The sequence below is a fragment of the Mytilinidion resinicola genome (assembly GCF_010093595.1).
Source record: "Mytilinidion resinicola strain CBS 304.34 unplaced genomic scaffold BDZ99scaffold_10, whole genome shotgun sequence".
Taxonomy (NCBI): Eukaryota; Fungi; Ascomycota; class Dothideomycetes; order Mytilinidiales; family Mytilinidiaceae; genus Mytilinidion; species Mytilinidion resinicola.
Window position 1 is genome coordinate 240,457 of NW_022985446.1, and position 26,948 is coordinate 267,404.

At 51.7% G+C, this 26,948-nt stretch overlaps 11 protein-coding genes across 11 annotated transcripts; 6 read left to right on the forward strand and 5 right to left on the reverse strand.

Annotated features, from left to right (window-relative positions):
- Nucleotides 1–730: 730 nt before the first annotated feature.
- Nucleotides 731–3,243, reverse strand: BDZ99DRAFT_27436 (kinase-like protein). The gene is made up of 3 exons (XM_033713930.1): nt 2,206–3,243; nt 943–2,148; nt 731–866 (listed from the first exon to the last, which is right to left on the reverse strand). Exons 1-3 carry the CDS (start codon nt 2,815–2,817, stop codon nt 828–830), a joined length of 1,857 nt encoding a protein of 618 aa, XP_033576303.1. The 5' UTR covers nt 2,818–3,243; the 3' UTR covers nt 731–827.
- Nucleotides 3,244–3,532: 289 nt separating this feature from the next.
- On the reverse strand, nt 3,533–6,962 carry BDZ99DRAFT_508985 (peptidase M24A, methionine aminopeptidase; the record flags this gene model as incomplete). Its single annotated transcript, XM_033724371.1, has 9 exons — nt 6,867–6,962; nt 6,695–6,817; nt 6,048–6,643; nt 5,732–5,995; nt 5,522–5,683; nt 5,384–5,470; nt 4,629–4,784; nt 4,301–4,579; nt 3,533–4,231 (listed from the first exon to the last, which is right to left on the reverse strand). Exons 1-9 carry the CDS (start codon nt 6,904–6,906, stop codon nt 3,533–3,535), a joined length of 2,406 nt encoding a protein of 801 aa, XP_033576304.1. The 5' UTR covers nt 6,907–6,962.
- Nucleotides 6,963–7,157: 195 nt separating this feature from the next.
- Nucleotides 7,158–8,116, forward strand: BDZ99DRAFT_508987 (DnaJ-domain-containing protein; the record flags this gene model as incomplete). The annotated part of the gene is made up of 1 exon (XM_033724372.1): nt 7,158–8,116. The coding sequence occupies exon 1, from the start codon at nt 7,226–7,228 to the stop codon at nt 8,114–8,116; it is 891 nt and encodes a 296-aa protein (XP_033576305.1). The 5' UTR covers nt 7,158–7,225.
- A 110-nt stretch (nt 8,117–8,226) lies between these two features.
- On the reverse strand, nt 8,227–9,941 carry BDZ99DRAFT_463181 (mitochondrial porin-like protein). Its single transcript, XM_033720018.1, has 7 exons — nt 9,834–9,941; nt 9,694–9,771; nt 9,597–9,630; nt 9,456–9,544; nt 9,365–9,392; nt 8,715–9,223; nt 8,227–8,631 (listed from the first exon to the last, which is right to left on the reverse strand). Exons 2-7 carry the CDS (start codon nt 9,736–9,738, stop codon nt 8,482–8,484), a joined length of 855 nt encoding a protein of 284 aa, XP_033576306.1. The 5' UTR covers nt 9,739–9,771; nt 9,834–9,941; the 3' UTR covers nt 8,227–8,481.
- Nucleotides 9,942–11,188: 1,247 nt separating this feature from the next.
- BDZ99DRAFT_463182 (mitochondrial carrier) lies at nt 11,189–13,186 on the forward strand. Its single transcript, XM_033720019.1, has 8 exons — nt 11,189–11,532; nt 11,595–11,629; nt 11,683–11,756; nt 11,811–12,029; nt 12,086–12,271; nt 12,323–12,468; nt 12,520–12,631; nt 12,694–13,186. The coding sequence occupies exons 1-8, from the start codon at nt 11,389–11,391 to the stop codon at nt 12,822–12,824; spliced, it is 1,047 nt and encodes a 348-aa protein (XP_033576307.1). The 5' UTR covers nt 11,189–11,388; the 3' UTR covers nt 12,825–13,186.
- Nucleotides 13,187–13,393: 207 nt separating this feature from the next.
- BDZ99DRAFT_443578 (uncharacterized protein) lies at nt 13,394–14,948 on the reverse strand (the record flags this gene model as incomplete). The annotated part of the gene is made up of 4 exons (XM_033717857.1): nt 14,387–14,948; nt 13,993–14,275; nt 13,781–13,889; nt 13,394–13,710 (listed from the first exon to the last, which is right to left on the reverse strand). The coding sequence occupies exons 1-4, from the start codon at nt 14,779–14,781 to the stop codon at nt 13,394–13,396; spliced, it is 1,104 nt and encodes a 367-aa protein (XP_033576308.1). The 5' UTR covers nt 14,782–14,948.
- A 2,121-nt stretch (nt 14,949–17,069) lies between these two features.
- On the forward strand, nt 17,070–17,747 carry BDZ99DRAFT_443580 (uncharacterized protein). The gene is made up of 2 exons (XM_033717858.1): nt 17,070–17,368; nt 17,437–17,747. Exon 2 carries the CDS (start codon nt 17,474–17,476, stop codon nt 17,735–17,737), a length of 264 nt encoding a protein of 87 aa, XP_033576309.1. The 5' UTR covers nt 17,070–17,368; nt 17,437–17,473; the 3' UTR covers nt 17,738–17,747.
- Nucleotides 17,748–17,769: 22 nt separating this feature from the next.
- Nucleotides 17,770–19,347, reverse strand: BDZ99DRAFT_488365 (acyl-coenzyme A thioesterase 9; the record flags this gene model as incomplete). Its single annotated transcript, XM_033722899.1, has 5 exons — nt 17,770–18,332; nt 18,380–18,561; nt 18,608–18,904; nt 18,961–19,025; nt 19,324–19,347. The coding sequence occupies 5 exons, from the start codon at nt 19,345–19,347 to the stop codon at nt 17,770–17,772; spliced, it is 1,131 nt and encodes a 376-aa protein (XP_033576310.1).
- A 508-nt stretch (nt 19,348–19,855) lies between these two features.
- On the forward strand, nt 19,856–22,074 carry BDZ99DRAFT_463185 (uncharacterized protein). Its single transcript, XM_033720020.1, has 3 exons — nt 19,856–20,242; nt 20,295–21,008; nt 21,062–22,074. Exons 1-3 carry the CDS (start codon nt 19,967–19,969, stop codon nt 21,848–21,850), a joined length of 1,779 nt encoding a protein of 592 aa, XP_033576311.1. The 5' UTR covers nt 19,856–19,966; the 3' UTR covers nt 21,851–22,074.
- A 43-nt stretch (nt 22,075–22,117) lies between these two features.
- BDZ99DRAFT_27649 (uncharacterized protein) lies at nt 22,118–23,120 on the forward strand. Its single transcript, XM_033713952.1, has 3 exons — nt 22,118–22,461; nt 22,573–22,936; nt 22,988–23,120. Exons 1-3 carry the CDS (start codon nt 22,186–22,188, stop codon nt 23,011–23,013), a joined length of 666 nt encoding a protein of 221 aa, XP_033576312.1. The 5' UTR covers nt 22,118–22,185; the 3' UTR covers nt 23,014–23,120.
- Nucleotides 23,121–24,541: 1,421 nt separating this feature from the next.
- On the forward strand, nt 24,542–25,424 carry BDZ99DRAFT_27653 (uncharacterized protein). The gene has a single exon (XM_033713953.1). It carries the CDS (start codon nt 24,622–24,624, stop codon nt 25,144–25,146), a length of 525 nt encoding a protein of 174 aa, XP_033576313.1. The 5' UTR covers nt 24,542–24,621; the 3' UTR covers nt 25,147–25,424.
- Nucleotides 25,425–26,948: the final 1,524 nt, after the last annotated feature.

The following is a 26,948-nucleotide window of genomic DNA, read 5'->3' on the forward strand; positions in this document are numbered from 1 at the left end:
CTCTAGTGAAGTCTAGCTTCTGGATCACGGCCGTGGTAGCTTTCTTAGCACTGGGGCCCGCAAGATAGATTACTATCCTGTTGCCGCGTGAGGTAACACAAGCCGCAAAGCTATTGGCAGAGGGCCTACCATTGCCGAGAAATGATGAGATTCGGGTTTCGTGTGAAAGGGTCGGAGCCCAAGATTGCGGAATATTTGCAGGCAAACGGAAAAATTGGACGAAATATTTTCCGTTCCTCTTCATTAATAATACACCTGCACTGATCTCTCGTATGAATGAACCCTGGATGACCCCCTTCAACTGGAACTGGACTAGTTCGAGGGCTGGAGGTTGAGTTCCAAACTGTTCGCATATTACTGAGCCATTCCCGTGGGTATCGATCGTAATAAACAGGGGCTTCCTCAGTCCCACCAAGTTAGGATGCCTGTCGTTGCAAAGGAGGAGATCTGCTCCCCTGTCGTCCGTTCCCTGTTTCTGCAAATTTCAGACTCGGCATTGATTAGGGGTATGAAAAAGGTAACGCTTACAAAAGGACTGTGGCATTCCCTACGTGTGGAGCGATCTCGTATAGTACGTACTACCCATGAATACCAGTGGTCCGTCTTGTGAGAGCGTGACCATGCGAATATCATAGAGCCATCGGGGCTGAAAGATGCTGCCCGAACATCTCGAGCATCCTTCAAGATGAAGTCCCATTCACGACTTCCCGTACGAAGATATGCTAGTTGGGAGTGACACCTAACAAGTAAATCTCCATTTTTCGAAACTTGGATGCGTTCGGCGGCATCCCCGGGTGTTTCAGGTGTCTGGCCAGGGGGGAGTTTTGCTACTTGGTCATTTCTATTAGAAGCTCTAGGAATATCCGCTATGTTGACCAGAACCACCTTCCATTTAATCAGCAAAAATTAAGAAAGGTGACGACAAATCCAGATACTGCTTACCTGATAATGGCTTGCGCTCTGTCCTTTCAGCAATATTGCGCAATAAGGTTCTGCTATTTCGATGTCAATTACCTCGCCAAACGAACTTCTATACTTCTCGATGGCCTTGAAATGTGTTGACATAGCCCAAGTTTGATGATCAACATCAAGGGCAAAGACTGTGTCTCGGACCCAGAACATCGCAAACTTCCCAAGTGTAGAGATTCGAGCGCTGATCCCCTTTTCGGGAGACTTCGTGATCTTGTGGCTGTGAAATGAAGGCTTTGCATAATTCGGCTCCGTGGTTGCTCTTTTTTCCATAATTTCGAGTGCGTCTCGATATGGAGGGACCCAACCACAACGATCGACCCAGTTGTGCTCATTGAACTTCTGGATGAGCTCTTCCAAGGCTACTACGGTATCTTCCGCTGTCTTCCGCTGTTCTGGCCTAGTTTTTAAGAGACCTAGGGCCACTAGCTTCCATTGGCATACCCATTCGACTCCCTCTTCATCCCACTCATCAAATAGGTCGGAAAATGCCGGTTTCAGCTCAGCTAGCCCCTTTGAGTTTGAGAATTGGTAGAATAGGCATTCGTACTCTTTTGCCCCGGGTCGGCGCGTGTCTCTAAGTTTTCTAACCCCTTCAGAACCGGCGCGTGCAAACGCGAGGATCTCAAGCATAATACATCCGAACGACCACATGTCCGCAGAGCAGTTGATCCTTCCTCCTGGTTGGACTTCAGGACCGTGGTAGACACCTGGCACAAGGTCTCGCACGGTCCCTGTTTCACCAGGAGCTCGATGTAAGATATGTGAGAATTCAAAATCCGTAATCTTCCATGTGTATTGGCCCAGGCTCTCATGAAAAATGAGGATGTTTTTTGGTTTCAAATCGCCGTGAATAACTTTGCGTACTCCATTTCCTATCTCTGTGATGCCAAGGTGACACCAGGCAAGGGCTTTGGCAATTTCGTGGGCATTGTTGATCAGGACTGTTGGTTTGAGGGTCCCGACCCTGCATTTTTCGGAGAGCAATAACAAATCTTCAAGGTCGCAGTGTGCAGCATCAAAGACTAAAAGGCCGCAGTTGTCGGCAATAATTGCCGCAATGTTGAGAACGACGTTTGGGTGTGGTTGCGTAGCCGACCGAAGTCTTTGAAGGTTCGTCACCTCGGAATGAAAGTAATCCCTGATGCTGTGCTTCTTCACAGCAAATAGGCGATATTGCTGTCGCAACGAATGAGGGTTTAGCACGTGGTAGATCGAGCAGAAGTTTTCCCATACCTCGATTTGTATTGGCTGCCTATCGGGTCTGTGTTTCAAGCATCCATTTGCGATCCACCCAATGGAAACCGTCGATTTGCTATCTTTGTTACCGTACACGACCGTCTTGAGAGAAAAAGGAAGACGAGCATATTTCTGCATCTCGTCCTTTGGCTGGCTTTTAGGTAATACACATAACTGGATGGGTAAAAACCGAAACTGTTGTCGCGCAAACTCCCCATTTTTTTCCGAACGAGAGAAATGGGTCGTGAGATCCTCCTCTGTCAGTGGCAGATCTGTATCAGTAAAGGGAAGACTTGAAAGATTGTTCGGGAACGATCCTATCCATGCGAGTATGGATATTGTTTTGAGACTCTTGCGAAGGCTGGCTATCTTTTCGTCGTCGCTCAGGCGGAGCTCATCTATAAGCCTCGAGAAGAAGCTGCCAGTTCCGTTGGGGTTTTCAGCGGTCCATAATGTCCAGAGATTGTCCTCGGTAATGAAATCAGAATCCGGATCGTTTTCGAAAGGCCTTTCCATGCGCTCTCCCAAGCCTTTAGAGATATCACCCCACAGCGCAGGAACGCCCGGTTTGGGACGGAGACCCAACCTATCCAAGAAGTCCCTTGGCATGATTACGTAGCTTGGTTACATAGTGTCGTATGTGTAGGTTTTATAGGTGCCGGAGCTCGAAGAGCAGAGCAGCCTGTCCGTATGGTGCCATGTAATTAAAGCTGCGCGGCTGAGCTGCATGAAGAAGAGCCAACGATAGGAAATTGCGGCGTTAGGCAGCCGGAGTGTCCAAAGCGGCTCCATACGCGGCCAGACCAAGTGTGGCTTGCTGCCCCTGAGACATATTGCCTTCTAAGTGATGGTTCGGATGGATTGCACATGCTGGTGAAGGATAAGTGATTGAGGGCTCGTGCACGATAGGTGCGGGACGCGGGCTCGTCTGAATTAGATTAGAGCCATTAGGAAAATGCACCGGACACAAATGGGTAGGAGGGCGATTATTTATCCCGGGATACCTAGGTAGAATACGCGGTGGTGAGCTCAATTCTCATGATGCATCACGTGCCTAAACGCTATACGGTTTGGGCAGTAATATCGGAAAGGCTTCGATTGTGTGAAGACTGGATGTAAGTCATATTTACATAGCGAGAAATCTAGGACGATATGCACAGAAGCAACCTGGGTAGTGCGCCGTTGGTATATACAGATTGATGCATCCATATATACAGTTCCTCCTCATACACGGAAACACGTTCTCTTCATCAAGGCTAACTCGCTCCCCAAGAATCAGCATGCTATTTCTAATTCCCCAGAACGCCCATCCTTTGATAATAATTCATCTCACTCCCGCAATCTCACTCCCCTCATTCGCCCCCAACTCCTCAATCCCCCAGCCCCCTCCCCCACCAACCCTCCTACCCCCTTCCGCTCTCTTAACCCGACACCACAGCCCAACCTCCTTATCCCATATAAACTGCCAAATAACATATACCCAGCTCTTATGACACGGCAGCCCATCATAGAACTCACTCGCGAGCCGATTCAACGCCGGCAGCTTCGTCCACGGCACAGCCGGGAAATCATGATGCTCATTATGCAGCCCCACATTATACGTCAACAGATTCAGCGGCCCGTAATACGAGAACGTCTCCGGCACGGGCGCCAGTGTCGCAGGGTCCTTCGCGCCCGCGGGCTGGCGGTCGAACACGTAGTGCTCGGCGATGAAGTGGCCGGCGCAAGGGTGGAGGGAGCCGGCGAGGAAGGAGGAGAGGATGAGGTAGGCGAGGGCGCGGCCGGAGGCCACGCTCACGAGGACGTAGTCGAAGGCGACCTGGGCGATGATGTTGAAGGCGTGGATGCGGGTGAGGGGCAGCTGGTAGACCATCATGGGTCGCAGGGCGTAGAAGAGGATCTGGAAGGTGCAGAAGAAGGCTTTGCCGGCGACCGAGTCGAGGAAGAGGGCTTCGAGGCGGGTGGGCAGGTCGGTGTCGAGGCCGTCGACGCCGAGGGATTTGTGGTGGGTTAGGTGGTATGGCTGTGATTTGAGGTTAGTAATTATAAATAGATAACGATAAGGTGCTCTTGTGGATTTCAAGTGTCATACCCTAAACGAAGCACTGTATGGTATCCCAATGGGAAGATTTGCGAAGACGGCGAATACACGGTTTGCTAGCGGAGATCGGAAAGCTAGGTTGTGCGAGATTTCGTGGATGGCGAGGAACAGATTCTGGTTCGCGGTCGCGCCGATTATGTATGCAGTAAGGAAGAATGGCCATGAGAGCACTGGGGTATCTCGAAGGAGGTATGCGCAGAGGACTTGGAGGGAGACGACCCCGGCGACGACATATTTGGTGAGAGGCTCAGGGCCGCAGAGCTTCGTGACCTGGAGGACATCAGCTTCTTCGGCTTGGTGTATGTGAGGGGGTGTATACCTCCGGATGAGCCTTGATTATGGCCATCCGTCGTGTCCGGTGCGGCTCCTCGGTGTATGTCCAGAAGAACTGGTCGTTTTCAGACTTCGTGAGAGTAGAGGCCAGCTTTCTTCCTCCATTGGCGGTGGTGGAAAGCCTCCTTGGGGCCTTCTTTGGCTGGACAGTCGCGGTAGTGACAGAAGAACGCATATTGACGAAAGAAACGGTGCAGTTGTAAGAGGGAGCGTTCAGGCCCCCATCGAAGTGGAGGTCGAAGTTTAGGAGCTCGGCGGTGAACGTGGGGTGAGAGTGGAACGCGAGTCGCCACATCGAGCGTCCAAGCTTTAAAGCTCCACAAGGCAAATATCACCAGCACACCAGCGTATGGTATAGCAGTTACTACAAATCCCTTAGTGGGACTAAACTGATGGAATTCTTGCGTTTGCTTCAATTGATCGAATTGCCGGCACATCGATCTGGCAATTCATATGGATTGTATTTGATGACTATTCTTACAACTCGCACAATCACTAATCAAAAATACAAGGCCTTTATGATGCCAGTGGTTTCAGTATAGAGCACAAGAGCTATACAATCTTATTCATCCCGCCTATGCAATGACAAACGCCAGGCAGTGATTTTTGATACGCCGTTTAGTCCATATCATTAATCAATAGTCGTCTCCTCGGCTGAGGACCTCCTTGCAGTTCGGTCGCAAGACGAAAGTCTGGTAGAATTAGCATAGTACACGAAGCAAGCAGGTTGATGATCCTTACATGTTCGAATTGAGCAGTGTATGAGCCCTTGATATCAACAAGGGGAGGGTATGCTTCCACAATTCCAGCAGAGACAAGGTTGTTCAACTGCTTCAAATTAGCACTAATCTATTATAGCGAAAAAGAAATATAACTTACTCCGAGAAGATACTTATCATGCCCAAGACGGTCAAGATAGCGTCTGCAAAATGGTAGTGTTCCAAAGTTCTTCGTGATGGAATTCAGTAGTGTCTTTGCGGATGACACTCGTAAGGCCACTCTCGGCGCATCCCCGTTCATTGCATAATGCGAAGTCTCCATCTATGAAGTCGTCAGACAAGTATGAGCCCATTCTTGACATGTACTTACATCATCTCTAACGTGGCCCTTTCCAGTGCTACCAAATGTCTCGATAGCGAAAGTCTCGCCCTCTTCCATTTTCGTCTGATCACCGCCCTTGACGATGGGTACAGTCTTGCCGCCGTGAATAGTGTAGTGTCCAATGCTGTGGCCGTTCAAGTTTCGAATGCACTTGACAGGATATGTCTGGCCCTTGATCTCAACCTCGTAGCTCTCCATGGCTTCCTGGATAGCAGCGCCAATATCGCACATGCGTACATCAATACCTGCTTCCTGGAGTTCAATTAGTATAGGCCACTGAATCAGCACTGTCAAAATGACATACCCGTATTCCAGTGTTCGTGGCATCCTTGACGGCCGCAAGCAGATTGTCGTAGACCGGGTCAAAGGTCATCGTGAACGCACTATCCACAATTCTCCCGTTGAAGTGAACGCCAAAGTCCACCTTCATAACATCCTCCTGCTGTAACACCGTCTTGTTTCCAGCATTCGGTGTGTAATGCGCCGCGCAGTGATTGATACTCAGTCCGGTAGGGAAGCCCATGCCGCCTTTGAGCGCATCGCCCTCCTCGAGTCCTTGGTGTCCCGTCAAGGCACGCACGCTGTCCTCAATTCCGTTTGCAATCTCGGTCAAAGACTGTCCGGGCTTGATCCAGCCCTGTGCCCACTGTCGCACCTGCCGGTGGACCTCTGAACCTTTCCTGTAGTCGCTGAGGAAGTCATTGTTCATGCGGTCGAGGTGGCGCTTCTCTTCGTTGGTAGTCCGGTAGTTGTTCTCGTCCCTGTACTCGCAGATCTCTCCCTCGGGGTATTTGCCGTCTGGGAAGAGCTGGGTTATAACGACGCGTGGGGGAGAAGATTGGACTTTCGCGGCGCCAGCCTTCTTCTTCTTTCTTGGCTTTCTCTTCTTCTTTTTCGCCGCTGGAGGGAATCAGTATATGGTTCCTAAGGACGTTGTGGTGGAATTCCAACCTCCAGTAGCACCAGGTTCCGCCGCCCCATCTGCATCCTCTTTGTCGTCGTCCGAGTCCTCGTGATCTATCTCGCCATTCTTTGTAGCCGCACCGTTTGCCGCCTTGCCGTTGGCCTCCTCCACTGTGAATATATGAGCTTCGTAGTCCTCAGAAGCTAAGAAGAAACTTACAATTCAAATTAGCAATTCCATCAGTAGCCGCTGCCGCCATCTTTGCTGTCTTTTGTGTAGTGGAGAAGTGACGGTGGAGCGAGCAACATGTTTTCTTTAGCCCCACCACATGATCCATCACCGAAGCCAGCACACGGCATTTGCGGAGTTGAATAATACGGGATACTGCAGCTAACCCTTAAATTTCAACTGATCTAACTTACTTGTCGTATACCGTATAGAAGAGATAAATCCAATTCCTCGCCTAAACCTTCCCTCAATCACCAGTGACGTCTAACTAACAATTCCGTACCTTCACCTACCTCAAGTTCCTCCAGACACAACCACCACCGGCGCCAATGCTATGCTCCCAATGAGGAATGCCACTCCGCCTCTTCCCTCTGCCACGTCCGCAGGCTCACACATATCCACCATGCCTCCGCCCTCGTCTCCTCCCCCCCTCAACCACCTCCAAACCGCGGCCCTTCCACGCATCCACCGCTCTCAAAACGGATAACCCCCTCCCCAACCACTACGAAATCCTCGAACTCCAGCCCTCCGCCTCCGCCCCCGAGATCAAGCGCCAATTCTTCGCCCTCTCCAAACTCCACCACCCAGACCGCAACCCCGCCGACCCCACCGCCTCGACCCGCTTCGTGCGCCTCTCCGAAGCCTACCACGTCCTCTCCTCCCCCGCCAAACGCTCCGCCTACGACGCGCAGTACCACGCCCGCCTCGCGCCCGCCACCGCGCGCCACACCCAGCACACCGGCAGCTTCTCCTCCGCGGGCTACGCAGGCTCGCGCCCGCCCAGCGGCCTGAGCCGGCGACGCACGCAGTTCCGGGGCCCGCCGCCCTCGTTCTACAGAGCGGGCGGGTATGGCGCGCACGGCTCCAAGCGAACCACAGGACACGCCCACTCGCACGCTCATGAACCCTCAGGACAGCCGGACGCAGACGCGTCGACGAGCACGGCGGGCGGGTTTTCGCCCGGGCAGCAGCACCACGGTGCCGCGGTGCCGCACTTCGACCACCGCGGGCACCGGCGCACGCACGAGGGCGTGTCGCAGCATTTTGCGCGCAAGGCGGAGCGCGCGGGGGCGCATTTCGCCGAGGACCTGGCGGGGAGCAGCGGGAGCATGCTGTTTAACTTTGTGGCGGTGGGGAGTGCGGTCGTGGTGATTATGCTGAGCGCGGTGTGGTTTCGGCGGGATGGTGGGGAGGCGGGGAGGAGGGCGAAGGGGAGGGGGAAGGAGAAGGAGGGGGGTTGAGCTGAGGGTGGCGAAACTATGCTTGTCTAGTAACTGCGAATCGTGGCTGGATTGGGTGCATATGGAAGGAAGGGAGGGAGCTGTATATATGGGTATAGAGGATATACTGCCGGCGTCATACGGAGGCATATATTGATATCAAGAAGTGGCTTTTGAACAGGTTCACGATGTTTGATATGTGGGACTGGAAAGGCGCTTGCATACAGATTCTAAGCCGACTGTTGATACATGCCAAAACACACCCACAAAAGCATGGCCAAAAAAACGTCACAGAAGCAACATGTTTTCAATCCCAATTCATGCCAACTGAACTCATTCATCTCCCCTCTCCATGTCTATCGCTAAATATACAGAGTATAAGACGCTTAACCCTCGAAGGTGAAGCTGGTGCCGAACTTGTGGCCAGCCTCGTTGAATTTTTGGGTATCAAAGGAGCCGCCGATGCCGAAGGTCAGGCCAGAGTTAACCTTGGTGTTGTAGGCGAGGGAGGCGATGCCGCGGTCGTTGATCTTGGCCTGTAGTAGATGGGGTTAGCGAAGCTCGCAATTGCGGAAGACCACTACTCAGTAGACTACTAGCTGTTGTGATTTGGACGTACCTTAGCGAAGGAGAGAGGATCGATCTTGTACTTGCTGGCAAGCTCAATTCCGACGGCGGTGCCAGTCTTGGCGTCGTAGGTGGCCTTGGTACCGGCTTCGACAGACTTGTTGACCTTGTGGTAGTACGAGGCGGCGAAGATGTTGAAGTTGTTCGTGGCAGTAACCGCAGCAGTGTATGTCGGGGTACTGTAACCAACGGCGGCGGAGTACTTGGTGACAGCAGCCTTCTGGACATCGTATGCGACCTCGCCACCGACGAGGAAACCCTCATGGCCAACAACAATATCCGCGAGAGCGGTAATCTTACCAGACGGCTGGTAGTCGAGGAACGCCCGGCTGTGGAACTGCTGTTGCTTGAAGTAGATGTTCAACTTCTGGCCCTTGTTCCCGGAGGCGGGGCTGAAGTTGTTGAGGACCTCAACCTTCAAGTCCTTGGCGAATGAGTCTGCGAGCTCGACCTTGGTGTTCAGGACGTTGGCCGTGTTCCACGATTGGATAATGCTGATGCCTGCGCCATTGCGCGTCAGTCGACCATGTAAACCAACAAATCGCCCACTGGGCGATTGTGTGTGTTGAAACAACGAGAGATGTGCGGTTCGCGAAGAATACACGGGTATCGATAAGGCGGAATGAGAGTGAAAGTATGTACCGTTCTGGATGCCTTTCTTGGCTTCGAGCTGTAACAACGCGTTAGACCTAGGACTGGCATTGGCGATGGGCAATTGGGAGAAGCAGCTTACAGATGAAGAAATAGGACCATCGTGCGCCGAGGTGCCCTTGGCGGTGAAGTTGACACCATCCGGGGTCTTCAGCTTGACCTCGAGAGCGGCTGCGAAAAAAGTCAGTAGAGGGTCTGCGCGGCTCAATTGGGCGACACGTACCGGCAGCAACGTGGTAGAAGTCCTTGTTGATGAGCTAGAGCGACGGCCATCCGCGGTCAGTATGTCATCGAAGTCCTCGAGGTTCAGGGCTACGTACGTCGTTGGAGGGCTTCGCAATGTCGGAGAAGGCCGGGATAGACATCTTGGGCGCGCTGAGTTTGGGCGTGGGGAAGGCCTTTGTGTCTGAGGTCTTAGATACGTCGGAGAAGTCTGGAGCGGCCATGGCGATGGACTTACAGGACGCACGGAAAGTATGTATGGGCGGGGTGCTGGGGCGGTGATGGAGCAAATTACAAACAGTGGAAGAGATTGGTGTTTTGCGTTGGACGTCGTAGCTCCGGGAAAGCACTCGCGGGAACCTCCGATCTATCCCTTCGCCCAAACCTTTAACACTGACACCGCACCCATTGACCGCATCCACGTGGGCCATCTCCCAGCCGAACTCCCCCACACCGCCTCAATGCGATGCTATTACGCTTGACAATTCGCGTGGCGTTCTGGTTGACGGGGCTCAACGCAGCATTTCCACAGGACGAATAAAGCTAATCTGAAATGCGGAATATGCCAATTCCCAACGGACTGAGTCGAAGCTTGAAGAGCTTGTCTTCTGCAAGGAGCTCTGTGTAGGTTCTATGCTGATCACAGCCAAGGGGTTTCTGCCTTCATGAGTAGATCACTCTTCCTTTCTGGTGTCCAGTTTCTTGCTATTGTCATAGTTGCCTCCACATTTCGACGCGCTCTCCAAAATCCAAGCGAGATCGAGAACATCCTTCTGCGTTATTGATGAACACGAGGGGCCATGGACAGTGGCATTTGGGAACGCGTTCGTCAAGGTCTGAACTCAGAACTCATTGGGAAGATATCTGCACATTCCTAAAGAGGCATGGGCACAGGCACAAAGAGTCGAAGAGTGACGAATGAATGTGACTTTCATATTGCCCACCTCTCGTGCTGCTGCCACGTGAGTGATCTTGCAGATGAAACCTACAAGCCTTCCCTTGTCTTCTAGCTCCCCTTGTCCCGTCAAGTTTGATCAATTGGATAAGCCTTCCATCCCGACACCACTGCACCGTTTTGAGCAAGGGCTTTCATTGGCCACTCCAGCATCATGCTGTCTGCACCGTGGCTAGCATGCTGCATGGCTTTCAGCTTCCCCGCACTGGCATTGGCTCCTGAGTGTCATTGCTTTATCGCTGCCCGTCAAGCCTTAGACGGTCTTCGAAGAGATTGAGAAGACATAACAGGAAGTAATGGGTTCCAGCGGCAACGGCGTGTCATCTCGAGCTCTCTTCTTGGATGGTCAAGATTAGAGCCGTATTGATTTCGCCATCAGCTGTAGACAGGCATCATTTGAACGGAGTAGCGAAGCTTGTGCCCTGCCCTGTTCTCATCCCACCTCTTCTTCGAGGGGCAGTGGACGGTTTAGACTGGCATGTAAATCTCTATCTATCCGTTGCGAGACCCTGGGGGTCGATTGAAATAGGTGGCTATGCCAAAAGCGGCTAGCAGATTGGAGCTTTGACCACCCAGCGCCCGCCAAATCTTCAAGAGGACCGACGTCAACACCTCACTTTGAACTTCGACAACGTGCGCCAAACCTCAACACCAACGCTCGCTCGTCGCCCGTTCGCCCGTCGCCGTGCCCGCCAACACTAACTGCGCTTTGATTGTTAGATTAGAGGCGCAATCAGTCTGACAGTCCACAACAGTTCCATGGAGGCCCGTGGGCTGCTGTGCTTATCGCGAACTGCTTGAGGACTTTCGAGTCTTCGAGCCGCAAGCGATGGCCAGCATGCCGGACGGTAGTAACGGCAACCGCAATCCCGCCCTGCGAACGTATTTTTCCTGGAATATCGAGGACGCCAAATGGTGGACGAAGCACTATCGGACGGAAATAGCGGCAAGCACTGCCAGCATGCTCGCGACTGGGGTCACTGTATGTCAAGCTGTCCACATACGAGCTCTCCAATCCTTTCAGAAATACTGACTTCCCATCAGTACCCCTTGGATTCTACTAAAACTCGCATGCAAGTGTACGTACACTTTTCCATCGCTCGGACTTGGAAGAGCGCTGACCTTGATACAGCTCTACATACAACTCCGTCCGCGATTGCATACGCAAGACATATCAAAAAGAGGGGCTTAGTGGTTTTTGGCGTGGTCAGTTGAACCTCTCCAACCCCACTCCTGAATGCTCGCTCACAATCTGAACAGGCGCCTTTGCCCCTCTGGTTAGCATTACCGTTGTCCGAACCGTCTCCTTCTCGGTCTATCAGCGATCCAAGTACTTGTACGATGGCTGGATGCACCGATCGGTCGGTGTATCTCCGCTTATGATTGCCAATACCAAGGGCGCGACCCCGAATCTTGCTACGGTGATATGCTTCGGAGCTGCGGGAGCGACAGCTGGGGTGGCTATTACTGCTATTGCCTGTGAGCAACCTGAAAATCTTGGACACAACGAAGGAAGATGCTGACAGACCATACAGGTCCATTTGAGTTGATAAAGCTTAGCGCACAAACCGCGATCATCAACGCTAATAAGAAGAGTTCCTCCAGCCTCGACGAACCTCTACGAGGCAGTTATCAGGGCCTGGGGACTTTCAGGACCGCGCGGAAGTTGGTCCATGATAGAGGGTTTAAGGGCCTTTATTCTGGTTTCCATTTGCACTTGTGTAAGCAGACTCTCCGACATCGCCCCCAAAACAAAGTTAACGATGGACTAGTGAGAGATTCTATTGGAACTGGCGTCTATTTCATGGCTTATGAGAGTGCGAAACAGTTCCTGGCCAATGCTCGTGGCAACTCGCCCACCACGCCTACGGCTGTTGTGATTGCGGGTGGTCTTTGTGGTCTCGTCAGCTGGGCTGTCGTAAGTTAGAGCTTTTGCTTTCTTTCTCCATAAGCTGACTAATGATTGCAGATATACCCAATTGATACGACCAAGAGCCAGTATCAGCGGAATTGCTTGACGTCGCATAAAGACCGGACTGTCGTGCCGAAAATTCAGTACGGTAGAATGAGCATGTATCAAGGTTAGTCGATCCTCAAGTTAGCCCTATTTACAACCATAATTTGTACGCTAACCCCCTGATAGGTCTCACCGTCTCAATGACCCGCTCCTGCATCCTGAACGCAATCTTCTTCTCGCTTTTCGAGTACACGAAGAAGGGCATCAACCGTCTGGAGGTCAACGAGGAGCTGCTTAGCCGCCGTCCTTCTAAATGAGCGAGAAATTTCCCTAGTCCTCTGCGGTTTATGAACGGGCGTTTTTCTTGAAGCTTTTTGCATACGGGACTCTTTTTTGGAATCGATCCCTTTTTGGGAACGATCCTTGCATCGAGACCTCGTCATATTGGGGAGCTTTGTATCATACAGACAGCTGGCTAGCTGCACTGGGGCATGGGGGATTGATCATATGGCGACTGGGCCGCCGAATAGGGATACTGGGATTATCCGGTAGATTGATTAAACCAATCGATACGTTCCCGGTTATTGAGCGGATATGCATGTGTAAGAACTTGAGTGCGCGTCCTTGCCGCTGGTTGTGGTGTCTCACGGTGGGTTTAGACTCTCGGATGGGATGTTCATTCTGTGATTTTGAACAATCTTGAAACTCGCGGAGCTCCCTCAGGCGGCAACAGCCTGATGTACACAGATAGTGAACTGCACCGCTCCGCCATGGCGCGCAACCGAGTTGCGCAGTATATCTCACTTCGACCCCGTTTAGCACATGAAAACCAGTCCCCTACCATCCTCCCCCCAAAACCCTCCATTCCCACCCTCCCCCCCTTCCTTTACCCAAACACCCTCCGATGATTATCCAGCTTGGTCGTCTGCGCCTCCATGACCTGCGCGGCCGTCTGCACCGTATCCATGCGATGCAGCTCGGGCCGCTGCTGGTCCGTCTGCTCGTCGGGGTGCTTATCCACGAATAAGTCGATGATCTTGCCCTTGCCGGTCGCCCGCTGGTAGACGGCGAAGCTGGTGGCAAACTCCTTGTGCGCGCCGACTTGGATGGCGTCGAGCAGCGCGACGGCGAAGTTCTGGCAGTTGTTGCTGATGATGTTGTAGGCCGGGCGCACGGCGCGCATGTTGTGGATGACCATTTCGCCTGTGGGGGGTGGTTAGGGTGGGGCGTGGGGAAGGGGGAGGGGGGAGGGGGGAGGGAAGGGGGGACAAACCGGCTTGGCGCAGGGCTTCGTCGTTGAAGCGCGTCTTGCCGACGGAGAAGGTGTGCCACTCAGCGCGGTTTATTTTCTCGTTGATGTAGATGACGTCGAGGTGTTCGTCCTGCCGCCAACAACCACTGTTTGCTTAGTCCAGTCCACTTCCCAATCCGTACTGCTTGGAGAAATCGAGAAAAGTGGAACAGGGGAAGACAAAAACATCTCACCATCCAAAGCTCATGCGCATACTCGTCCACCAACACCGCCCAGTGCTGCGTTGGGTCTGGGTACTTGTTGATCTTCTCCGTGATCTTCTTGCCCAAGCCGGTCTTCTCGGCGAACCACTTGCCGCCGAAGCCGCCGACGGGGTGCCAGCCGATCTCGACGAGGCGGGGTTCTTCGTCGATGGAGGCGTCGCCGGGGGGGATGGCGTTGGGGCGGTGGCCGAGGCCGAGGGAGTGCTCGAGGACCAGCTTGCTTTTGACGAGGCCGGTGTTCAGGCTTTCTTTTCTGGGGGAGGTGTGTGAGAGAGAGAAAGAAATGAAGGAGGAGAGAGCGGAGATTTTGAGACTTTTAGGAGATATATGAGATGTGATTTCTGAAATTGAAGAGGTGGCTCACAGGAATACACCCATCTTGCTACTAGCTGACTGTGGCCCTGGATCGGGGGTTTCAGTTTGTGGGACTTGCGGTCCTGTAAGTTGAACCTCTTGCGGGCTTGCCTCTGGCGCATTGGGATCGAAGCCTCTCTGGCCCTCGTAGTATGGCGCAGGAACTGGAGGCGGGGGATAAGCGCCGTATGTCTGCGGCGGCGGCGGCCCTGGTGGTGGTGCGAACATAGGGGGTTCCCATTGTGTAAGGCCTGTGGCTGTCTGAACGAAGAACCAGCGTTGGCTGCTCTGGTCGAATTGGGCGATCCATCCGGGAGGGAGCGGAGGCGTGTTAATTGTTTGAACGGGAGAAGGCGCTTGGACGGGAGTAGGGGGACCGGATGCTGAGTGGTTGAAATGATACATGCTGAGGCTTGGTGTTGCGTGCTTGTATATGTGCTATAAGGAGGGGTAGAGCAGGATAAGGGTTGCGGACTACAGTGCAGTGAAACCTAGCTGGTGACCGTCCTGGCTAGCAAATCGCTAGCAGTAATGACTACTTCCAGCACAGCGAGTCTCAAGGAGGACCGAATGGGGCTCTTGGAGAACGTCTTGATGCTGGGAAAGCTGACCATAGCACGTGACCGGCGACAGATTGGGCAAAAGGATGGCTTGCTTACTAACCTACAGACATTCTAACGTAGTCGGCAAGCTAGTGGGCCATGCAAGCTAGTGGGCCACCCAATTATTGGTGCGATTTAGACCTTTTAGCACCCCAGCAATCTCAACAATCACAGAATATTCCAGGTTATGACTTAGGATAATGATATCCGTGGTTATTTTAATATCATCTGTTAATTTTTTAGATCTCTTGATAGCCCTGTTTAGCCGCAGTAAAATGTTGCCTAGTTTTGGCCCCCAAAATCAAGTAATACCTACAATATAATAGGATTACGCTGCCATACTGCTCCAAACATTCTTTTAGCTATTAAAATGAGCTAGATAGTATATGCAATCTTAAAGCTATACTTTATATCTCGTGGTTGTTGAGATTGCTGGGGTGCTAAAAGGTCTAAATCGCACCAAAAATTGGGTGGCCCACTAGCTTGCATGGCCCACTAGCTTGCCGACTACGTTAGTTAGTTACAACTCGCATTCTATTATTTCCATAGCAGCATCTGATCATTCCGAGATTAGGAGAGTTTCCTCACAGTACTGTGAAGCTTCTCCGCCAAAACCTCAGATTATACATTTGAGTCATGCAAAAGTTTCAAAACACCTCTGGGCATTACACACTCGGACCCCGAAGCGTCTAATCTGCCCCCCACCATCCGTCGATCTGATATCCACAGCGGTGAGAGCGTCCACGAATCGGGTCGCTGCTGACACGCCGCTATCGCCTCGCGCACCGATTGGCGTCGTCCTTCTCCAGACACAACCTCGACGACAGTTCATCAAAAGTCTCGAATCCGCGTCAATTACCCCCAACAGCACCGCACAGCATCAGAGACCACGCTCTAGACGCTCGCGTGATCAGATTCCCGACCTCAACATGTCCATGGCTCTTATCACCACCACCACCCATGCTTCTGGAACGGTCCACCACCAGACCGCCTCGAGGGAAGGGCAGCCAATTGAAGCACCTCCCCACCCTCCGCTAAGAGGCTACCGAGTCCCTGCATTTGCGACGACTTAGCTCTAACGACGCCGATCCAGGGTCCCGGGGGACTTCCTCAGGGCCACGAGCTCCGTTGCTCGGAAGAAATCGCCAGCGATAGAGAGTACCACGGTATCAGCTACATCGCGTGCTTATCCATGACCCCCGGGATGACTCGCAACTGGCGTAGACTTGATTCCAGAAGTTCCTCAAGCGGTGGAGGAAAGCTGAATTGAAACTCTGCATCTGTTAGGAGCAGCTGCACGCGAGGTGCATTGAGGCTGCTCGCTACTGTACTCCGTATGTAGGTGCTGGAGTGCATAGCTCTAGCCACGCCGCGGTATGCAATGCAAGTATGGGAAGAGCGCGCTCTCATCGGTAAGGCGGGCGTCCTCGGGACCGCCTCACTCCAATGGCACCACGTTCCCGCCATGTATAGGTACCAGTACATGCACGCTCACCTTATCGCCCGCAGCCGGCGCTCCGGGGCGAGCATCGGAGAAGCACCCCCCTCCCCATGCACACACACTTGCATGGCAGCTGAAGATTGGCGGCAGGTCCGGGGTTGGCTGGCTGACTGCCCACCGACTCTGCGTATAAGAACTGCCTTTGTCCCCGGGGCTTCGGAGAGGGTGGTTCGGAATTCTTTATTTCCTTTACCGAGAACAGAGAAACAAAGGCAGTTTTCGATAAGGCAGAGTTCCAGAACACGCGTGGAAGCGAGAGAGAAATATACGAGGTCGATCTTTTGAAGCTGTCTCGCGATCGCGTATACGTTTGCGTGAGTCTTTTCGGCGCGAATTCTTTTTCAGCGCGTGAGCATTTCTTGGAGTCGAGGTGAGTGATTTAGTTAGAGGCGACCATGTTGCCTCTTCTGCCTTCTTGCTTGTACACCACAGCCTTCAGCTCGAGACACCGTGCAGTATGACCGGAATGATCCATCCTCCCGATTTTCCTCAGCATATATCCCGCGCACCCCGCTAACTTCTTCACCTAAACAGCCATCATCCCCCCCCCCCCCCCCCCCCCCCCCCCCCCCCCCCCCCCCCCCCCCCCCCCCCCCCCCCCCCCCCCAACCCCCAAAAAGGCTATATACACCGCGCAACATGTGCTCCTACACCTACTCCTGGTACTACTGCAACCACGACTACTACATCTGGGCCAACAGCGTCGAGGTCTGCCCCAACCGCCTGCTGAGCGGCTACTCGTACGACTGCTGGAGCATCGACATGTGCAAGAACAGCAAGGTCACCTGCGGCGGCTTCTCGAACTACTACTGCTCCGACTGCTCTGAGGATGTTAGTCTTGAGTTCGAGCTGGATGAGATGTAGATTGTGTAGGCTCGCTTGCAGAATAGTAAGTGCCCCCTAATTGGAATTTGCGTTAAGAATGCTGTGCTAGGAGTGTGCTAATGGGTTGGCTAGGGGTAGACCCTTTTTCTCGAGTCGCTCGCCGGAGTTTATGGGGTTTACGATGCACCTACGATGCGATACGATACGATACGAACTCGAAGCATCTTGTGACACGCGCGCGACGTATGATACCACTCCATTCTCGCAAATCATGTTATTGGCAGCATTTTCTGGCGCTGGGCTTTTTCTTAGCGTTATAGCGTATGGGACATATCGGCGTTATCTCTGGCGTCCGTTTCTGCATTTGCACCAAGACTGGTATCTGGAACTTGAATTTGGGATATTTAGACTGGCATTTGCAGCGCTGCGTTGAATATATATACGTTTTTTATCAATGGTCATGCTTCACTCTGTGACGCTCTCCCGCGTTATAGCCGGCGCCTCCGCTCCGCCCAAGCTAGCCGACACCTCCTCCGCCCGCCGCCGCGCATCGATGTACATCATAAATTCACCGTACGTCCGCGGCATCACCCGTATATTCTTATTCACCGTGAACGTGTAGTTGAACTGGCCCGTCGGCTTCGTCTCGCCGTGCTCTACGTTCCGCACCTTCGAGTCGACGCGTATCTGCACGCGCGTGTACGGGCTTTCGGCGTCGTACGTCTCGCCCGGCGCGGCGATGAGTGGGGGGTCGGTGTAGACGACGCGCGCTGTGAGGTACAGGATGGAGCCGACGGGGACGGGGTTCTGGAAGGTGCTGGGGTCGAGGGAGACGAAGGTGGGGCGGGCGTGGGAGAAGGCGGCGGCGCAGCTGAAAGCGAGCTCGAATGTCTGCTTGAGCAGGAAGCCGCCGAAGATCATGAAGTTGTGGCGGTTGCGGTATTGGGGCTGCATAATCATGGCTGTGCGGAGCTCGGTCGAGTTCATGAAGTGGGCGTTTTTGGGCTTGCGGTGCGGGTCGTTGGGGTCTGGGGCTGTTAGCGGGATATCAGATGGATAGTGGGGTGTGACTTGCCATGGTATTGGATCTGGTGCTGCCAGTACGCGTGGATGAGGTCTGATTCTAAGTCGTTTGGGGTGTATTTGATCAGAGATGTCTTCGAGCGCTTCTTTCTCTGATTCGAATGCTTTTCCCCTAGAGCGAAAAGCTCCTTTTCTTCTGTAGTCTCTGCTACAACGGAGTTGATAGGAACGGGCCTTCCTTGCATTAGTTCATGCGCTAGTATAAAGGTTTGGGACGCACTTCTTGGTGCCTGGGTCTAGAGAAACCATGGTGAATGTACACTCAATGAAGACATCCGACTTAGGTACTTTCTCGCCATTTTTGGGAGCTTTCGCGACTTGCAGAGATATTTCCATACTGGACCTGCCAGTCGCATATGTGACCTGCCCGCTCAACTCCAGATCGCAAATCTCAGTCAGCGGAGAATTGATCTTGATCCTGTCGCAAGCTGCAGTGACAGTCGTCACGGCGTCGCCCGTATGCTTGTATGCAACCACGCCAGATAGAGCGTCTAGGTCCATGAATAGTGTACCAAGCCTGTCCGGGCGTCAGCTTTTTGAGGGGTCCGGTGGGTTTCGAGAATTAGGCGGCACCTTATTTGTCCGGACGAATTAAGGTAGGTATCGAGTAACCAAGGGTCTTGGGCAAGTGGTAGTATCTATCACTAGATTCGTCAGTCTGCTGGTCTGTATAGGCACGCTGGGCATGAAAAAAGTGGCACAGTCATCAAGTGCTCTGCTCATATGTACACCTGTCTGCCACTGCATGAAGTGCTTCAACAAGTTTCCACATAGCCCAAGGTGAGGAGCTTCTATCTCGCTCAGATTCCTGAAAATGCATTGAAGGAACTCAAGCAGTGGCAGACAGGTGTACACATGAGACAGCTTGTTCTAGAATCAGAGTGCCGCCTTTTCTATGCCCCGCATGATAGGCTAGGTCTACAGGCGGATACTCACCACCGAGTGATAGCTATCAGACATCTTTTTTGGCTTCAGATCGCGGTTTGGTGGTACCTGAGGTATCCCCGATGGTTTCGAGAGGTCTTGCTTCTCCGCTTGTTGTCTTCGGAATGCTTCGATCCATGGTGTCCTCCTGTCATAGCGGGAAGAGTGAGATCAAGTCGCGGTATATTCAGGCCCTCGCGACGACATACCCAGTCCGTGCTGCTGTCAATTCTCTGAAGACACCATCTGTATTCCGATGTGCCGTAGCATGTAAGCTGCGACTGCTGTTACGCGGTATAATCACGTTATATTTGACGGTATGGTTCGCGGAATTGAGTCGATGGCACAACGTCCTTGGGGCAGACATGGCCCGATAAGACGCCATGGCGGTAGCTGGATTCCTGAGGGTTAAAAGTAAAATATCAAAGCAATTATGTAGCCGACTGCTTTGTTGTTGGTAGGATTGCTGGGTTTCGTGGAAGAGATGTGAGAGATGACGTTGGAGCGTTTGTTTTCAAGGGTCCCTGAGCTTTCGCGCGAGCTTCAACCCCTCCACCACATCTCAACCACTCCTCCATAAAACTCATGAAACTGTTAGCCAACCCTCAAAAGACGAGCAGAATCTAGATATCAGCACTTCAATGTTTCAGGCTACATGCCAGACGCTGTGGAGCTGGGACAGCTGGTCCTGAGCTATCCTCGAGCTAACCTACAGCTGGAGCTAACCGCCTCTCTGACCGCATCTCACCCGGAAAGCTCAATTGACATACAGCAATGCCCTCACCGAGACATCTTGACTCTGTTAACTTCGAAATCTGTGTGGGTTGGTCGAGGATGCGGATTGCATCTCGAGATCCAGCTAGATGTCGAGGGACAACGGCTGGGCGACCACGATCTCGATACACTGACGGCGACTCTGAGTGACGCAGCGGTAATTCACATACCTGATATTGTTGTTGGAAGGATGCTAAACATGCCTACAGCTGTGGAGCCAGCTCAACCTCCAAGCGTCCCCGAAAGTCGATTCATCGAGTCCTCCATCGTTCACGAGGACGATTCACTTGGATATATCCCATAGCCGTACGGAATCGGATACACTGAAGCAATCAACACATCGGATAGCGATTGGGGTGCCATCTGCAGACATAAGACCTCCGGATGGTATACCTGTTGTCGGCCTCGAATCAATGGTATTTCAGGTGAAAGTCGGCAAAGCTCGGCAACGACACAAGGATAAGAGAGTTAAACGTGACAGAGGATGTGAGGAGAAGGCCACCATAGCAGATGGCATATCAGATGGAGAGGGAGACGACTATTTTGCCAGCCTCGAAGAGGAATCGCAATCGAATATGCATTACGACGATATGATGTTGCTCGATCAGCCAATTGCCCCTCATCAAAATGATCTCTCGATTCTTGAAGATGCGAACTCTGTACCGCCAATCGTGGGTCCATGGCCGCCAGCAAATACTCGCAGCCCCAAGAGACTAGCGGCGCGACCAGACAATGACAGTCTCGGGCGGCATACAAGCGACTACAGTATTGATACTATCACGAGCTTACTAGACGCAGCGATACGCATGGCCATTTGCAAGAGCCCTTTGAAGGTGAATCCGGGGATCAAGTTGAAGAAATCCAACTTCGTTGCAAGACTCGCCGATATCGCCCCTAGTCTGTGGAGTCCGGAGTACCTTACGGTAATATCTTCCAATATCATTTGGCTACAACTACTACTGACACTCGGTCTCAGTCTGTTTCACAGCGCTCGTGCTTGTTGCCTACTGTCAGTCGCGCCCTCTCTCGTACCGTTTACTCGAAATCGCGGTCGATGACTTTGAGATCGAAAATTGATGCAATATGCGAACGCGCTTTCTGTCGGTGCAACAAATGCAATCGTAGTCACTCACAGTCTGTTCACGACATATCTAGTGGCAAAGATAAGGTCCAATCGATTGAAGTCGAGCTGTGGAACTTTCTTACACCTGCGTTATTTGACCCAAGCGCCGCGAGACGATTGAAACCTCTACGACAGAGAGAAGACCCTTCACCAAGCTTGGCTGGACCTGACATATTTCTCCAGGAACAGCCTGTCACAAACTTCGAGTGGAGTATGGGGACATTCATTGAGAATAACGACGTCTTATACGAGGAAGATGCTACTGCAGATGACGCAGACCGGGAGATGCTTGCAGAGTTGATTTGGGGAGCAAGCGCGTCTCAAGACGAGTATCAAGACAGTGACACTGAAATCGACTCTATCTGGCTCAACGACAAGGAGCCATTACACAGCGGATCTCTTTGTGAAGTGATTAGACCTCTCACATTCGGGCCTTTGGAAGAGACCTCGAATGAGACTGGCATGGACACTATTCCAAACTCCGATGACAACCTGTGGGAATGTCCTTTACCCTGTCAAGCTTCTGTTCGATTTCCTACCAATCTTGAAGTACTCGGGCCTTTCACGGATAGGTTATCGCATTTAGAAGAGGCGGCGGGTCGATCGGCGATTTCTACCGATATATTAATGTTGAATACTTAGAGAGAAAGGAGCATTTGATATCTACACCTTTTGGCACATATTGGGCGCGGTAATGTCGAACTGTACGCATTCTTAGGGAGATATTGAGTTTCTAGGTTATTATGGGATCGGGTTGACTTGAGCTTGGAGAGCATGGTGTTTCTCCAACCGAGTGACTAGCTGGCAACTCTGCATGCCTGCATGCAATGCGCCATTTTGGCCCCCAAAAGAAGCATTACGAGTAGTAGCTTTGCCCCGCACCAGCCGCCCAGCAAATTTCCCCGCCCGTGGTGAACATCTCAGCTTACAGATTTCCTTGAACGTTGCGGCCTTCATACACCCTGAGTTCAACTTTGATGATGGCTTCTTCCGGCTATTTCCAGAAGCCCGAGAACAGGATACTACCTGCCATTATATTCGGCCAATGGGCGAGTCCAATTTGGTGGAGATGTATGGTGCTTCTAAAGTCGGGTTGCTCTACCTTGTACTTCTTCAGATACATAAATCCGGTTTACTGGCTCTGGATTATTTTACGCTCGCTGATATGGGCAGCCCTTTACTACTCCAGCTACGGCTTCGGCTTGAAACGTGCAGGAGCCTCACCTTCTGCATTCATTTATTTGGGCATCTTGGTGAGTGTCTTCACATTCGAAAGGACAAAAACTCCGGGGCGGATGAAAAAGAGCAAAGTCATATACAAGATTACACTAGACATCTAGCTCTAACGGAGTATCGACATACAGGGAGTATTCGTAATAGCCAGTATGTCGTGGAAAGATACCTATACGTTGTATGGAACACGTGGAGCGAGTCAAAAAGCCTTGTATACTGTACTCGTTACGTTCTGGTGTCTGTACTTCATTACAGACTTCGGGAACAACTTTCATGAGAACTATATGCAATCGCATCGCGATTGGCGCAGCTCGTCGAAGTTTGTCATGTTCATTGACAATAAAGTGCGATTGGAAGTACCCTTCTGCGAAGAGATAATGGACGATCGCACTTTCCTCAAAATGCTCGGGCATTTTTACTACCTACGGAAGGCCGAAGGAAGACTTATAGAAGCGCTTAGTGCGAAGTCTCTCGCAAGAATAGATGTCGTGAAGGGTAAAGTTTCTCAAGCTCTCAGTCCCAGTGAAGTTACTGACGAATCTATAGCTGGAGCGCGGGGTTGCTTCTGGTGACACTCAGTCTACTCTCCAGCTCGGACTGTACGGTAGTGCTAATAGGGCTATTTACTACTTCAAAAATCCAGAGGAGATCACAGGCGATGGGATCGTTACGCGATTGAAGAAAGACGAAGCACCATTAAACCCGACTGCAGACCCGACTGCAGTCAGGCCCGAGCGGAAAGTCGTCATAGTTCCATCCGAGGAGCAGAATTTGTACGCTCTGAACATGGTTCGCTCATGGGACATGCGCATGATGCGCTTCCTAGTTCTGCTACCTACGATCCTCAGCCTCTTGACGGGAATCATCTGGACTGTGATGGCAGTAAAGTGCTACGGTGAGGATGTCCAGACAAGTGCGCAGACGGGCTTCACGGTGGCTAGCTACGTGGTCACCACTGGTATGTTCTTCTGTCGGGCACTTCATAAGGCATTATTGCTGACGGGATTACTAGGAGCCCTACTCATTGCTCTAGTTACTTTCATCGATTCACAAGCTGGAAAGGGGCCACGAAGTGGGAGCGATGAGAGATCAGGATCTAGCTAATCAATCTAAACGAATCAGATGTTTCGATGCTGGATTTCAAAGTATCGATCCTCAACGGGACTTTAACCTTACACGGTGTGTTACCTGAAAGACAAGGACCAGGGATTCTCCATGTTATTCACATTACTACGCACGCTAGCTCACTTCCAACGTCAATTTCGCTTTTGTTCACACGTTTGGTTAGAGTAAGCTACCACAATCAAGTCTGCCGTTTCGATCTCAAGAGCTGGCCACACTAGTAGTTCCCTCTCCCTTTAATTTTTCTTGATGATTTTTCAGCTCTGTGGCAAGGATAGAACGTCCCACGCCAGAATAGGAGGCCGTACTGCACCGCATAACCACTTCTTCCATCAACGGTCAGACGCTTTACTTCCATGTAATTCTACATCTCAGTCTCCATCCTCAGGCTACCTCGACAGATGAAGAATGGCCATCTATGATCCCCGTAGCCTGCCAGAACGCCTTGTGTCCCCGCTGCGCACCGCCCTGTACTTCCTCGAGAGGACAACCTTAAAATCGTAACGGAGACGGTCTCAATCTCTTCCGTGTCTCTCTGTAGAATCTGAAGTACGCCAACCAGCATCCCAGCGGTCTAGGAGACACCCCATTTCCTCCACCAACGTCTACTCTTTGTGCCCAGACATGAAGCGCGACAAGAAGGACGACCTAAACGTGGATCATGTTGATAGTACCCACAGGAAGTCGCGAAGAGCTACAACGAAGTCTTGCGTCGTATGCTTCCTGCTTGACGGGGAACACCATAATGCACTTTCGGGAGCCGCAAGGCACTCTAAATCACCGGAAGAGTTGAGTAACTGTTCTTCCAAAAACTCTACGCGGTATTTCTGCCGCCTTAACACGTCTCGTGGACTACTCGAATTTGATCTGGGCAACCGCCTCAAAGCCGTGGCCTGAATTAAGAATTTAAGATACTAGACATCCATGTGAAGCCGTTAATGAATCACATGTGGATGTAGCCGCAACCATTGCTAGGTATCTCTTTCTAAATCTCACCGGACGAGCTTTGGGGTCTTGGGCATCCTCTAAGGAGAACTTTGCGACAATTCTTCGATGGGATGAAGACTGCTCACGGAATAATGAGGCATGCAAATTCTGGGAGCAGGCTAGAACCAAAATGCCGACGACAACTGCTTAATGTGGCACCTACGGTCCGGCTCATTGGATCTCGATTAAGTTCACTTCACGATGGAGGTCGGTATGTGTGCCTCAGCCACTACCGGGGTGGCTTAAATTGGTTTGCCTTACCATGTAGGCCAACTTTCACGTGTTTTGACGCCAGTCATGTGCTGCTAAGGCTAGAAAGGGTTTCGAAACTTTCGGGTGGTATATTAGCCTTTCCTCTTCTGCTCTACCTTCCTCTTTTCAAGAGCGAAGCTAGGAGGTCATCAAGAATATTTTACGATCCAATTTTATGGAGTGGTGTGGAGTGGAGTGAGAGTAGCTTCAAAAGAGATGCAGAAGGCTCGTCATGGTGGCTGCTGTCAAACCGAGAGTCCTCATCGTACATGGAGGGGAGATTTGGCCGGAGCGTTGGGAAGTTACCGCTATCCGCTGATGCTGTTCGTCACGTTGTTTCTTGATCACACAGACCATCCTCGGTCCAGGATTGAAGCCACGCTTTCCACTGAGCGCTGGAGATTGTCATTCTTCTGAAGGAGATGGACATTATCATCAATCACCGTTCTACCACCCACTCCAACCGCCGACACCTCCAACTCCATAAAGGCTGAAGCTTTGAGAAGTTTGAACACAGCCAACGCCCATGGAACATCGCACGGGGAAGTGTCGACCACCATGAAAAAGTAATCGATTTGTTGTTGAACCCTCGCCCAAACTCCACCCTGTTGAAGAAGAAAAGGAAAGACGTCGAGAGGTCTATATACGTTAGAAGATAGCGGCACAAGTGTGTTGCACGTGGGAAGTCTGGCAACGCGTGACCCGCCCACCACGGACCACGGGACCAGCACTCTTCGTTGGCGATCTAGGGTGACAGTCTCAGGAGCTAGGTCATAGGGCTTCCACGTGGGCTCACTACAAATCTTCTGCTGGGAGGTATAAATACTCTAGCCACTGCGGCTCGTTGGGTTCTTCAGAGGGTTGCGGTGTTGTGATCAACAGACTATTTGAGTTCGCATCATGGTCTGTTGTGGGAGTGTGGTGGATTGCAAAAGACTCCTCGGATGTGTTCATGGGAGGTGTTCAAAATATCATCACCAAAATGCCATGGAGTTGCTGGAGTGGAGTGAAACTCGCGCCGAGGAATACCTCGTGGAGCTTGGAGATATTTCATTGCCGGTTGATGATGTTCGGACTCGGACAATGAAGATGATTCCATTGGTCGAGGACGGTGGATTTTCATGAAGATTAGAAGGTAGTGATGGCTATGTTACGTACCTGGAGATCGATGATGAGTGGCTATGGAAGTAGGCTGTCGAAAAAATAGCTCTTATGGTCGGCATCACTGCCATCAATTGAGTAGCTGGATTCTCCTCCGCTTCATGAACTTCGGGAGATCCGGGTTCGCAGCAAATCATAGCTTCCCAGATTTCATTAGTTGATTCTTCTGCTGCATTTGCACACCCACCATACAGTGGTGTTCCATTGAACGGCCAAGCCGCCGACTAATAAGTGTAGCGCGACTGTTACTCTTCCTTGTTAGAAATCAAGACTGAAGACCGCGGTAGAAGTTTTATACCCTGGCCCAGCCTGAAGTCATCCGTGTATTCGTGATAAGGAAGGGAAGCATGTGACTAGGAACGCTCAAGCATGATTCGCGGCGCGATCTGAGATTACTTGATGGTAGAGGATTTGATAATTAGCTAGGAATGAGTCTTGGAGATGATGATGCGAAAGAGCATAGGCATAGCGCCAGGGAAATTTGGGAAGACCGAATTTGAAAGAGCCCTTCCTATTTTCTTACAACTCATCTTTTTAGTTAGCACGGCCCTGGCTACTAGATGTGGTACCACAGCGCTACAGTTCCCAACTCGAGGTCGCTACAGCTGAGAAACAACTCCTGGTTGACCTTCAGGATACACTTTCTCTGCACGGTTCCGCCGCTTTCTCAATTGAGATTGAGCTGTAGAATATCACTGTGCTACGCTTCAGAGGAGACCCTTGCTCTTTTCAAAGATATCACCTACAATCGCTCGAATTTCCGCGGTATCTCGAGGTGCAATCCGACCATTCTGCCCCCGTTAAATTCCAGTTTGACTCGGGTTGCAGCACTACAACCTAGGGTCAGCAACTCATATGCAGTAACGTATCAGGATAGCATGCTGATACAGGAGGAAGTAACAGGTAGTGCAACAGCAGTGCTGCAGCACGGTATCAGTACTGTATCAGGAAACAGGATGAATCAAGTAACGCGTCAGGAAGAGAT